General features: G+C 48.5%; 1 protein-coding gene across 1 annotated transcript; it reads left to right on the plus strand.

Annotated features, from left to right (window-relative positions):
• Positions 1 to 6,469: 6,469 nt before the first annotated feature.
• On the plus strand, positions 6,470 to 10,843 carry LOC121171082 (proteoglycan 4-like). The gene is made up of 4 exons (XM_041002565.1): positions 6,470 to 6,506; positions 8,987 to 9,181; positions 9,576 to 9,670; positions 10,619 to 10,843. The coding sequence occupies exons 1-4, from the start codon at positions 6,470 to 6,472 to the stop codon at positions 10,694 to 10,696; spliced, it is 405 nt and encodes a 134-aa protein (XP_040858499.1). The 3' UTR covers positions 10,697 to 10,843.
• The last annotated feature ends 1,199 nt before the right edge of the window (positions 10,844 to 12,042 follow it).

A 12,042-nucleotide genomic window follows, 5' to 3' on the forward strand; every position in this document is an offset into this window, starting at 1 on the left:
GTACCTTTCTCCCCACATCCACGTCAGCAGGTGTTATTAGTTGAGTTCTGAATGTAGGCCAATCTCACTGGAGTTAGGACAAACACTCTTCTGTTTTAAAACAGCTCTGAACATTCTTCACTAGTCCAGAAAGCATGTAATGTCCCTCCTTTTGCCACCTGCCAAGCTTCAGTCCAGCCCCTATGCCCTGAGGATGCACAGGGAGGGGACACCTTGGAGCTTCCTTGAACTGTGCACAGCTGCATTTATAGCCCTGAATTGTCATCATCCTTGGCAGGCTGCAGGGTTCCCATTGTTCCCTGGGTCCTGGAGGGAGGGAGACCCTGACTCGTCAGCTTCTGAGGGAGACTGGCTCTGAAGTGAGGGTGAGGGGGACCAGGGCTCCTGGGATAAAAGCCCTCTGGTCTGCCACGTTTCAGAGTGGATGTTCTCAGCAATCCTTCCAGAAGCTTCTGGGACTCCAGCCATTCCAAAGGCTACACACAACATTGTTTGTCTCTGGCGCTCAGCTCCTGCCGTGAGTACCTGTCAGCAGACATCACTGTGGTAGCAAGTGTTGGCTCTAACCACTACGCTCTTCTGAGTAAAGTAGAACTGATGTTTTCTAACTAAAGGCAGAGAGTGTATAGGCCAAACAAAAATGTTTGCTCAGCTGCAGTCTTTCTGCAGTGTTTTCAGGCAACTGGAGAAAAGACAGAAGAACCTTCGTCTCAACTCCTGAGTTAACCTCAGAAAGTACACCAGAAATGGATTTTGTTTAAACATCTTATCAAGAAGAGGGCAGCTGTTTCAAGCTGGCTTTCCTGAACTCTTCCCCTAGACTTTGAACCTTGAACAAATAAGGCAGCAACCAAAAAGATGGGCTGCTCCTGCTCATTCCACACAGCAAGGGACCTCGGGGGCTGCCAACTCCCTGCTCTGGGCAAGGCTTTGTCGTTAGCCTTTCCTTGGCATCTGTTTACTAGCTGCTATTGTTTTTCTGTTTGCCTTTTCTAAGTGAATTAGAATATGTTTCTGCTGTTGACAAAGAACCCTGGTACATGTAGTGAATAGGAGCAAGAGAGAAAAGCGAAGGCATTCATGGAGATAAGCCATGACACCCAGTCACTGTCTTCTCTGGCCTGCCTGTTCATCCAGGCGGTGTTATGAGGTTTCTGTCCTCTGCCATGTGTGCAGCTAAGTGCCTGGCTGCACCCTTTGCCCTGTAGGATTGCACAATTCAGTCACCAGACAGGACTGTCAATAGAAGTTTTTTTTTTTTTCTTCCTATGCATCATGTACGGTTTTAAATTCTCAATAAGCAAGACTTTTTTGATCCAAGAATTCTGTGATGTAGATCCTATTATTATTTCCATATACATCTTAATTTTGAAAAAGATTGATTTATTTTTATTGGCTATGCAGATTTACAGAGAGAGAAGGAGAGACACAGGAAGAGAAGGATCTTTCATCTGCTGGCTCACTCTCCAAAGGGCTGCAATGGCTGGAGTTGATCTAAAGTTGGGAGCCAGGAGCTGCTTCCGGATCTCTCACACAGGATCCCAAAGACTTGGGCCATCCTCTGCTGCTTTCCCAGCTGACAAGCAGGGAGCTGGATGGAAAGTAAGAGCAGCCAAGACACAAAATAGCACCCACTTGGAATGCCAGCACCACAGGCAAAGGATTAATTTCTGCCACCACACTGGGCCTCTATTTATTTATTTGTTTCTTCCTTTCTCTCCCCATTTTTTTTCTTTCATTCTTTCCTTTTTGCCTTCTTATTGATTTGAAAGGCAGAGTGACACTGAGAGAGCCCCAGGAGCTCCGTCTAACCTGGGACCTGCTCCTGTTCCGATGCATGAGCATCTGGGAGAGGAACTTGACTTTGGATAGGGATGTGTCAGAAACTTCCCTGACCACTGCATGGATATGGGCAGCATGCCTGGGAAAGTCAACACTCAATGGTATCAGTTCCCTCAGTTCAAACTCAGAACTGTTCCTTTCCACAGAAATCTTCAGTTAAAGCAAAAGATGTATATATTTTGCAGAGTATTCGTGATCATCTTTATAGAAGAATTAACTATGGAACAAAGAGTTCAAGTACTTTGCCCGCAGTAACACAGGTAGTAACAAGGAGGCCTGAGTTTAAACATATTGCTACAAAGCCTCAACTACTGTGTTAGTCCAGAGGGAACAGAAATTCAGTTCAGAGAATGGGGAGGTGAGTGTGACCAGATCAAGGGTTTTCCGTTCTGGGGTGGGATATGAGCAACTGGGTGGGGCTTAGACCAGCTGAGTAAAGGGCAGAAGGTAAGACAGATAGGAGAAGCCGGCAGGAGCAGATGGATAGAGCCAGAAGTGAAGACAGTATCTAGCTAGCTAGCTAAGTGGCCATCCAAAGAGGGGTCCCTGAAGGGCGCTTGAAAACAACTGTGTTGTCAGTGTGGACTGCCAAACTACGAAAGCCTTGAATGCCAGAACAGCCACACTGGCCTCACCCCATAATGAGAGCCCCAATAGCGTCTGCATGGACTTACAGATGGGAACTTCTTATTATCATTATTAAAAATTGCAAACAGGGCCTGGCACTGTATCCTAGTGGCTAAAGTCCCACCTTACTTAGGCAGGGATCCCATATGGGTGCCAGTTCCAATCCCAGCCGCCCCACTTCCCATCCAGCTCCCTGATTGTGGCCTGGGAAAAAAGTAGAGGATGACCCAAAGCATTTGAACCCTGCACCCATGTGGGAGACCCAGAAGAGGCTCCTGGCTCCTGGCTTCAGATCAGCTCAGCTCTGGCCATGGTGGCTACTTTGGGACTAAACCAACAGGTGAGCAATCTTTCTGTTTTTCCTTCTCTCTATAAATCTGACTTCCCAATAAAAATAAATAAATCTTTAAAAAATTGCAAACATGCAAAAATCTTGAGAGTATTCTGAAACCCCATGTACCCATTATCTGGCTTCAGCCATTATCAGCTCACAACTACCATTTAAAAAGGACTTCTAGTTATTTATTTGAAAATCAGAGTGATGGAGAAGGAGAAGGAGAGAGATCTTCTGTCTGCTGGTTCACTCCCCAGCTGGCCACAATAGCTGAAACTGGGCCAGGCCAAGCCAACAATAAAAACTTGGAATTCTGTTCAGGTCTCCAAAATTGGTGGCAGGAGCCAAGGACTTGAGCCATCTTCTGCTGCCTTCCCAGGCACATTGCAAGGGAGCTGGATGGGAAGTGGAGCAGCCAGAACTTGAACCAATACCCATATGGGATGCTGGTGCCACAGGCAGAGGCTTAGCCTGATATGCCAAGTGCCAGCCCCATGAGTCAATTTGTTCTTATTGCCCCTCAACCTTTCCCCTCCTCCAGGAGCTGCTCTTCAGCCTGCAATGCAGTAACCCTGTGGTGTAGACAGTACCTTCCATGTCTGAGAGGGGATGGAGGTGTCTGGCTCATTCATCTGGGATCCATGAGATACCTCTTAATATCTCCACTGCATTGTGATCCAGAGAACACTGGAGTGGGAACCTGCAGGTCAGAATTCTCACCCAACTCTGTGATACCTGAGCCATAGGGTCCTTGTCCTCCCCAAGCCTCAGAGCCTTCATCTATGAAAGTAGCATGCAGTAGACTAGACAATCGCTAAGGTCCTTGCCAGCTCTGTCATTCTGGTCTTTCCAAGCTTCCTGCTGGAGCTAGGAGTTCCCAGGTGAGGTGCAAATAACCTCCTCTTCTTGGGTGAGTTATCGTAAGCAGCTGGGACAGCTGTGTCCCCACTGTGGGGCCGTACCTCTGCCGTCCACCAGTGACTGTCCGGGTGCCAGCTGGCTCCTCCTCAGTGAGCCTCTGGGGACAAGTGGGGATTCAGAGCCAGGTCCTCACTCCTTGGGTCGCATCTGACTCTGCTCAGTCATGTGGCAGCTCCTTCTCCTCCTGCTGTGCCCATGCCCTGTGGCTGCCAACCAGAAGCCAGGTGAGGAGCCAGGTGAGTATTTGTGCTACAGGTCATCTTGGGCTCTCATTTCTTTCAGCCATGCATTCTCTACAGGAGTCAACCTTCTTGTTTCTGTAATGACCCACCTCCTGGGAGCTGGCAGTCATGAATTCATTAATCAACTCACTCATTTAGTCAGGTGCTTTACTAAGTGCTGACTAGGTGTCTAATGCAGCAGTTCTTTTCTCTTGCCGGTCTGTCTGTAAGATATCTCTGGGCAATTAGCTTGTGAGGGTCTGTTTGTCTGGGGAGGCATGGAGTTTTCCAGAGGAGGCTCTGGTGTGTAGAGGCAGCATGGGACTCTGGAGTGTGCACTGTGGGAAGGAGATGGATGTAACAAGTCCAGATCCGGGGTCACAAGCAGGACCCCAGGGCAGCTTGCACTTCTTCGAAAATGCAGTGGGATGGGTTAGCTTGTCTTTATCAGAACTTCTTTGGAGACAAAGCTGAATTTCAGTGTTGAGGATGGGAGCCTGTACCGGCCAGCAGACCCAGTAACGTGGACACGGTGAGGATCTGGGGATGAGGCACTAAGAGGAGACCAGTGATGGTGGAAGTCTCTCGAAAGTCTCTCTTTATTGCCCTTTCACCTCTCCTTATATACTCTTTCCCCCACACCCTCATTAGCAGAATACTGGGTATAGATGAGTCCAATTAGACCAGGTGCTTCTAGCCCCAAGCCCATTCCCTGTAGTGCTCAGCTTAACAAATGCTAATCAGCTCCTTAGCCCACAACAGGAACCTACAAAGACAGCCATGTGCCAATAGATGTATTATCAAATACAAATATATGTAATCTGAGTAAGGGCAGGGCTTCCATTGTGTTGAGTGGGGTTTGCAAATTTGGGACCAGAACAGGTTTTCGGGCGACCTTACCAGCCTGGGTGAAGCTGTCTGGTGCCTGTCTTCCTCGCCCTTTCTGAATAGCACTTTACTTCCCCTCCATGGAATCCACACACATAAGGAAGTGCAGTTACCCTGGAAGGTGCCTCAGTGCCTGCTTTGCCTGTGCCTGCCCACAGGGTGGCCTCCTGGAGAGGCCAGTGTTGTGGTCCCTGTTATGGTTTGAATGTGTTTACCAAAGTGCAACATGTTGGAAGTTTAATTCCCTAACACAACAATGCTGGGATTTAGACCTAAGAAGAGACAAGTCATGAGGGGCATGTCCTCTGTCATAGCCGGTTAGTGTCGCTGCTGCTGAAGGGGTCAGTCGCTACCCGGTGGCCTTGCTCTAACGGTGGGATTCCACTCCTCTCACCTGGGTGTGGTCTCCCTTGTGCCGGTGCTTTCTTGCCACGTGCTGCCTTCTGCCAGGTCATGGCAAGCATGAAGCCTCTGGGCAGATGTGGCCCTCCATCTTGCCAGCATCTGGAACTGTGAGCCAAATCCACTCCCCTTGTGTATTGTTTCTCCAGCCTGGGGATTCTGTTTCCGACCAAGCCAACCACAGAGGAGACCCTAGTAGTGTCCCGGCTCCAGGAAGCTGCTTCCTGGGGGTTCCTCACCCAGCAGCATCTTGTGTCTCTCCCCTTTGTCCTGCAGTACCACAGTCACCTCTCAGTGTGGTGACGAGAGGAGTGGTAAAATGCCATACACAATCCAAAACAGTAACCAGCTCAGAGTCACTCAAGAGGATAAAATGAATGAATGCATGAGCAACGGATGCTTGGTCACTGGTGGCGGGGGATGTCGTTTTCTGAAGGCATCAGTCAGGACTTTAAGAACTAGGACTTTCTCCTGATTCACAGACACTGCAGGAGCTCAGATGTGAGCCCAACTTCAACTCAGATTTGTTTGAAAGGAAGAGTTGTAGAGTGAAGAGCAGAGAGAGAATCTTCCATCCGCTGATTCACTCCCCAGATGGCTACAACGGCCAGGGCTGGGCCAGGCGGAAGGCAGGAGCAAGTTTCTTCTAGTCACCCACATGGGTTCAGGGACCCTTGGGCCATCATCTGCTACTTTCCCAGGTGCCTTAGCAGGGACCTAGATAGAAAGTGGAGCTGTGGGACTTAAACTGGCATTCATATATACCAATGCTGGAGGTGGAGGCTTAGCTAACAGGAAGCCCTGATTGGATTTGTATGGAAAGGCTGAGATATGCTCTTTGCTGAGCATTTATCTTCATCATAATGAAATAGCTCCTTAGCAATCCTGGGGAGATGAAGCTTTTAAAAAATTTTTAGCTTTAAGTTTTGAATTTTATGGTACAACTTCAGAGAGACTGGGACTCTCTCCCCACCCCAAATCCCACCCCCTGACTGATTTTCCCCATGTTGCTACAATAGTATAGCCCTTCATAAGGAGTCATGATTCCATCAGTCTGTTATTTAAGTGTGCCCCAACATTGCTGGTACAAACAATGTCAGACCATCCAGCGGGAGATAAAACTTTAACCATGGCCTTGATCTATAGGAATGTCCTCTTCTGATTGATGTGGGAGGAAAGGGTTGTCCAAGCAGGAGAAACAACTTTGGCCCTGAGATAGAGAGGAGCATTCAGGATGTACAGCAAATCTCAGAAATGTGACAAAAGACTTTGTAAGAGCCCTGGGTGCGGAATGGTGAGGACAAAGGGGTAGTCAGGACTGGGTTCTACCCCATGTCTGTTCCCACCTCAAGCAGCATCTTGGGCAATAGTTCCTCACTTACCCATCGGCCGAGAGCTTCCCTCCGGATCAGAGGCTTCTACAGATCTCTGGTCCTAGTTTACAACCATAAATACAGTTTAGGATGTGGCCTGTCACATCCACATACTGATATAAAAACAAGCAAAACATTTCAAAAGAACTCAAAATAATTTAATTTAACATGTTGGTGAAGTCAATCGTTTTGTTCTACTCCAGTCCATCTCACACTACTAAAATATATGCAGGCCACGACCACTGAAGTGACCTGTGGTTCAGCAGCAGGCTAGTTGGAGTGATCCGTGGAGCTCTTTGGTGACAGTCTCATGCTGGAAGAGGAAAGAGGGTGATCCTAGAGGGGAAACTGATCCTTTGTGGAAGGCTTACTCCTGGGCTGAACATGGGATTGCTGCTCTCCGTTCACAAGGCACCCCCTGGCTCCTGTTGACACAACAGATAGAATCAGCCACACCCAGCTCCACATCCTCTCTGGAACCTGCTCACTGTTGATCCTGTCCCCTTCCAAGACCCTCCAGTTTATCACTAAACAAAGCCCTAGGCAGGTGCTACCTGGAGGAAGGCGGGAAGGTCAGGTAGAGTTGAAGGACAATAGTCCTAGGAGCAAGAACACCTGGCTGTCCTCCCCAAGACAGATTGTCAGGGGCTCTGTCTGCCCACATCTTGCTTTCTAAGCCCTTAAAGATGTGTCCCCTCGGGCCCGGCGCGGTGGCGCAAGTGATTAAAGGTCCTCGCCTTGCACGCCCTGGATCCCATATGGGCGCCGGTTCTAATCCCGGCAGCCCCGCTTCCCTTCCAGCTCCCTGCCTGTGGCCTGGGAAAGCAGTCAAGGACGGCCCAAAGCCTTGGGAACCTGCACCCGCGTGGGAGACCCGGAAGAGGCTCCTGGCTTTGGATCGATATTGTGGAGTGAATCATCGGACGGAAGATCTTCCTCTCTGTCTCTCCTCTCTGTATATCCGCCTTTTTCCAATGAAAAAATAATAAAAATAAATCTTTAAAAAAAAAAGATGTGTCCCCTCCATCGGTGGTGAATGGGTAATGTCTAGATAACTGTTCAGTTGGGCAATGTAGAAAAGAGTAGGGAATGAAACCATATTCCACTGTTTTTCCCAGACTGTTAGCAGGGAACTGGATCAGAAGCAGAACAGTCAGGACATGAACCGGCACCCATATAGGATGCTAGTGCCACAGGCAACTGCTTTATCTGTTATGCCACAATGCTGGCTCTAATTATTAAAAATTAATAAATAAATTAAATGTATAATAATAATTAAAATTGATTTTGAGAGTTAATATATTCTGGTTAAAGTAATCATGTTACCTGCTTGATTTGAACACGATTTGAAAGTGTATTCTCCCACTCTATGACTTAGTTGTCACTTTTCAAAAAAAACTTATTTGTTTTTATTTGAAAGGTAGAGTTGCCGAGAGGAGAGACAGATTTTGTACCTGCTGGCTCACTTTTAAATGGCCACTTCTAATCGTCAGAGCTGAGCTGATCCAAAGGCAGGAATCAGGAACTTCTGGGTCTCCCATTTAGGTGTGGGAGCTCACGTACTTGGGCCATTTTCTGCTAATTTCTCAGGTTCTTATCAGGGAGCTTGATTAGAAGTGCAGCAGCCGGGACTTGAACCTGTACCTGTACAGGATACTGGTGCCACAGGCAGAGGCTTACATGAAATGCCACAACACCAGCCCCACTTGTAACTTTCCTGATAGTATTCTCAAGGGCACAAAAGGTTTACTTTTTTAAAAAGAGGATTTTGAAATTTTTATTTGAAAGGCATATTTACAGAGAGGAGACACACACACACACACACACAGATGTTCTACTTGCTGGTCATTCGCCAAATGGCCGCAATCATTGGGACTGAGCTGATCAAAAGACAAGAGCTATGGGATTCTTTCAGGTCTCTGACATGAGTACAGGGGTCCAAGGATTTGGGTCACTGACTACTGTTTACCAGGCCATAAGCTGGGAGGTGGATCAGAAGTACAGCAGCCAGGACAAGAACTACTGTCCATATGGGATCCCAGTGCCCCCAGGCAGAAGGTTAACCTGTTGAGCCACCGTGCTGGTCTAAGGTTTCATTTTCATCAAGTCCCATTTGTCTGTTTTTTGTTTTGTTTTGCTACTTTATGCTTTTGATGTCATGTCTGAGAAATCTTTGCTTAATTCAAGACCATAAAGATTTCCATCTATATTTTATTCAGTTTTAGAATTTTGGCTTTATAACTGTAATAAGTTATGTTTGTGTTCTGGTTCTATTGATTCTTGCATACAGTGTGAGGTAGGGGTTCCTAGTTCCCTCTTCTGCATATAGTTATTCAGGTGTTTCTGCATTGTGTGTGAACTCTATCCCTTTACCACAGGCAGCTGCTCCCAGCCCCAGCCCCTCTGCTGCCTTGGCACAGATTACCACTGCAAGAGGGGAAATTGCTACTGTGATGAGTTCTGCCACATGGTACCAGACTGCTGCCCAGACCACAGTACCTTCTGCAAGCCTGGGAATTCGCACACAGATTCATCTCCACCCACAGTCAAGCCGAAAGCTGGGATTGAAAGAGGCAAGTCCGTTGCCTGGAGTTTACTGTATAGGTTGTTGGGTGCCTGCAGCCCCGAGGCTTTGGCCTTCTATCCAGCTTGTGCTAAAGCATGTTTATTGCAGCTTGGTTTCTCAATTATTCTTGCACTTGTTGCTTTGCTTTGAGTCACTTTGAGTCCACCTTAAGTGATCTTGGAAAGTCATGATAGGTGATGGGGTGGTTGGATACCACATTTTTGCACACAGAACACTTTCTTTTTGCACACTCTTTTAGTGGGTGCCTCTGACCAATTCATGTAGATTTCTGCAAGTCAGCTGGAATTTGCACAGGGGTGCTGGTAGTGTTTGTGGCAGCAGTGTGTGTGGCGGGGAGGGCGGCAACGGGGACAGGAGCTCTCTCCCTGTGTTTCTTTCAGCTTCTTGGGCCAGCAGGATTGTGCTGCAGGTGATGCTGAGGATGGAGAAGCCGCCACAGACTGCAGGGGGCAATCTAGACTGGCTACAGAATCTGGTGAGTGTCCTTGAAGGTCTCCTGGGAGGAGTGGAGGACCATCTGTCCCTTCCTCCCGGGTCTCTAGTCCCCACAGTCTGGGAGCAGGTGCCAAAGGTGGAAGCAGAGCCTAAACTAGGTAGAGGTCCATTGCAGCGATGAATTTAGACATAGGAGCTAGGATTTCTGCCCACAGACATTTGAATTTTATATACTTTTTATATATCATGCAATCTTTTAATTTCCCCCAGTATTTATTTATTTGTTTATTCATTCATTTTATTTGAAGGGAGTTGGAAGAGAGAGGTTTCATCCTCTGGTTTACTCCCCAAATACACACATCAGCCAGGGCTGGGATGAATTAAAGCCAGACACCTGTTCTCATCTTCCATGTGGGTGTTAGGAACCTAACAACTTGAACCATTACCTGCTACTTCCCAGGAAAAGCACTGACAGGAAGCTGAAATTAGAAGCAGAGCTAGGGTCTGGTGGGATACCTAGCAGGGATCCTATAAGGGTGTCAGTAGTGGGCTACAAAGGTCCACTGAACTGGACTGAAACTGGCCAGCCTGTGCCCTAACTCCTTTTCCATTCTCTTCTTTCCTTCTGTGTCCTGGTTCCAGCCCTGAAGGAGAGGCCTCAGCTCCTGTCCTAGCCTGTGACAGCACTGGGCAGAAAGAAAGGCAGCGGAGTGCTGCAGTAGAGAGTATAGGCTCTGGCAGCAGATGGACTTGGCTTCAAGTCCTAGCTCCACCACTTACTACCTGGGGGCCCAAGCACTTCAGTTTTTCCATCTGTATCTTAGAGCTAGCCTTGTGGGACTGTGGTGGGAATTCATCGAGATCCAGCCTGGCAAAGGCATAGGTCTCAATGGATGTAGGTCTCAGTGGGTGTACAAGGAATGCCTGGTCCTTGGAAGCATGCCCAGAAGTCAGACAGTGGACAGACTTTGGCTCATTGCTTCCTTAGGTCCAGCAGCTTTTCCATGTCAACCTTTCTGGAAGACCGCTTGCCATTGCCGTGAAGGGAATCAGAAAGCGAGCCTGACTCCTCCAGAGGCTCCCCGCACCCTGGGTCATCAGGGATCACGGAGCAGAGGGCCCCTCTTGCCCCCACCTTGGCCAGCGCTTGTCTCTTTGCCGCCATCTGTGTACTTCCGCAGTGGTTTAGCTGGAGGAAGATGGAAACCTGCGATTCTTGGAAACCCATCTGAAAGTTCACAGAATCAGCCATACAAAGTATGAGACATGAACTTGGCTCCTGGTGTTTTTCTTCTTCCTTGTTTTGTGATGGTCACACAGAAAGTAAAATCTAGCACCATGCTACTAAGCCCTGTGTCGTCTCTCCCACCAGCCTGGGCTCCATATCATGCTCTGCAAGTCTGGAAGAAATCCTGGTCAGATCCTCTAGCTCAGGCCTCGTGCCCACTCCCTTCCTTCTTTGCAGGGGAGAGGCGGGGGCCTTACCGGGGGGTGGGGTGGGGACTGAGACTGGCCTCCTGGGGTCTGCTCCTGTGTAGAATTCCAAGGGCCTTGATGAGCTCACCCTCATTCCTCCCAGATTGCTTGGCTCCAGTTTCCATGAATGGTTTCCTCAGGCTCAGCCCCAGATCACAAACCTCAGATTTTTTTTTTAAGATGTATTTATTTGAAAGACAGTTGAGGAGTGGGCAGAGGGAGAGAAATCTTCTATCCACTGGTTCATTCCCCACATGGCCACAATAGCTAGAGCTGTATCAGATCCAAGTCGGGACCCATTCGGGTCTCCCATATGGGTAACAGGGATCCAGGCACTTGATCCATCCATGCTGAGTTTTAGACATGTTAATAGAAAGCTGGATTGAAAGCAGAGCAGCTAAGACTCAAACTGGCAATCCGATAGGAGATTGGAGTATTACAGGTGGTGGCTTAGCCCAATGCACAGCATTGCCCACCTTTGCCATGCACAGAATCCATGTGGGTACTGGGGTGGCACAGTGCAGTTCACCTTGGCAGAGCTATAGTAGTCCCGGGTGCAGGAGGTGGTGGGACCCATGGTAAAGAATCTGGAGAGGGGACTCATTGCATGATGCAGGGCCTCGGGTTCCAGTACAGCACTGGCTGCTGGGAGGACAGCCTTGCATCCATGCAGCAGATAGAGTATGCTGCTATGCAGCTGTGGTCCCTAGCCTTGATGACCAGCAAGCTGGAGAAGTCCCAGGCCCACCTGGCCTGATGCACCATGCATTTTGTGACAAAGCCAAAGTGTAGCAGACACAGAGGATAAGGAGCTTCTTGGAGAGCGGCAGCTGGGGCGGGGAGTGGGGTGGGGCATGTGACCAAGTGTGTAGATGACCACACGCACCTCAACCCAACTGTGATTGAGAAGATGAAGGACTTGCTCTCACTCATTGG

Source organism: Ochotona curzoniae, unplaced genomic scaffold, assembly GCF_017591425.1.
Source record: "Ochotona curzoniae isolate NIBS_2020 unplaced genomic scaffold, NIBS_Ocur_1.0 scaffold_2587, whole genome shotgun sequence".
Lineage (NCBI taxonomy): Eukaryota > Metazoa > Chordata > Mammalia > Lagomorpha > Ochotonidae > Ochotona > Ochotona curzoniae.

Coding starts and splice junctions, on each gene's coding strand:
- LOC121171082 (XM_041002565.1), top strand. CDS start 6,470: ATGTACAGCAAATCTCAGAAATGTGACAAAAGACTTT. Junction 6,507..8,986: donor GAAATGTGACAAAAGACTTT/GTAAGAGCCCTG, acceptor CCTTTACCACAG/GCAGCTGCTCCCAGCCCCAG. Junction 9,182..9,575: donor GAAAGCTGGGATTGAAAGAG/GCAAGTCCGTTG, acceptor TGTTTCTTTCAG/CTTCTTGGGCCAGCAGGATT.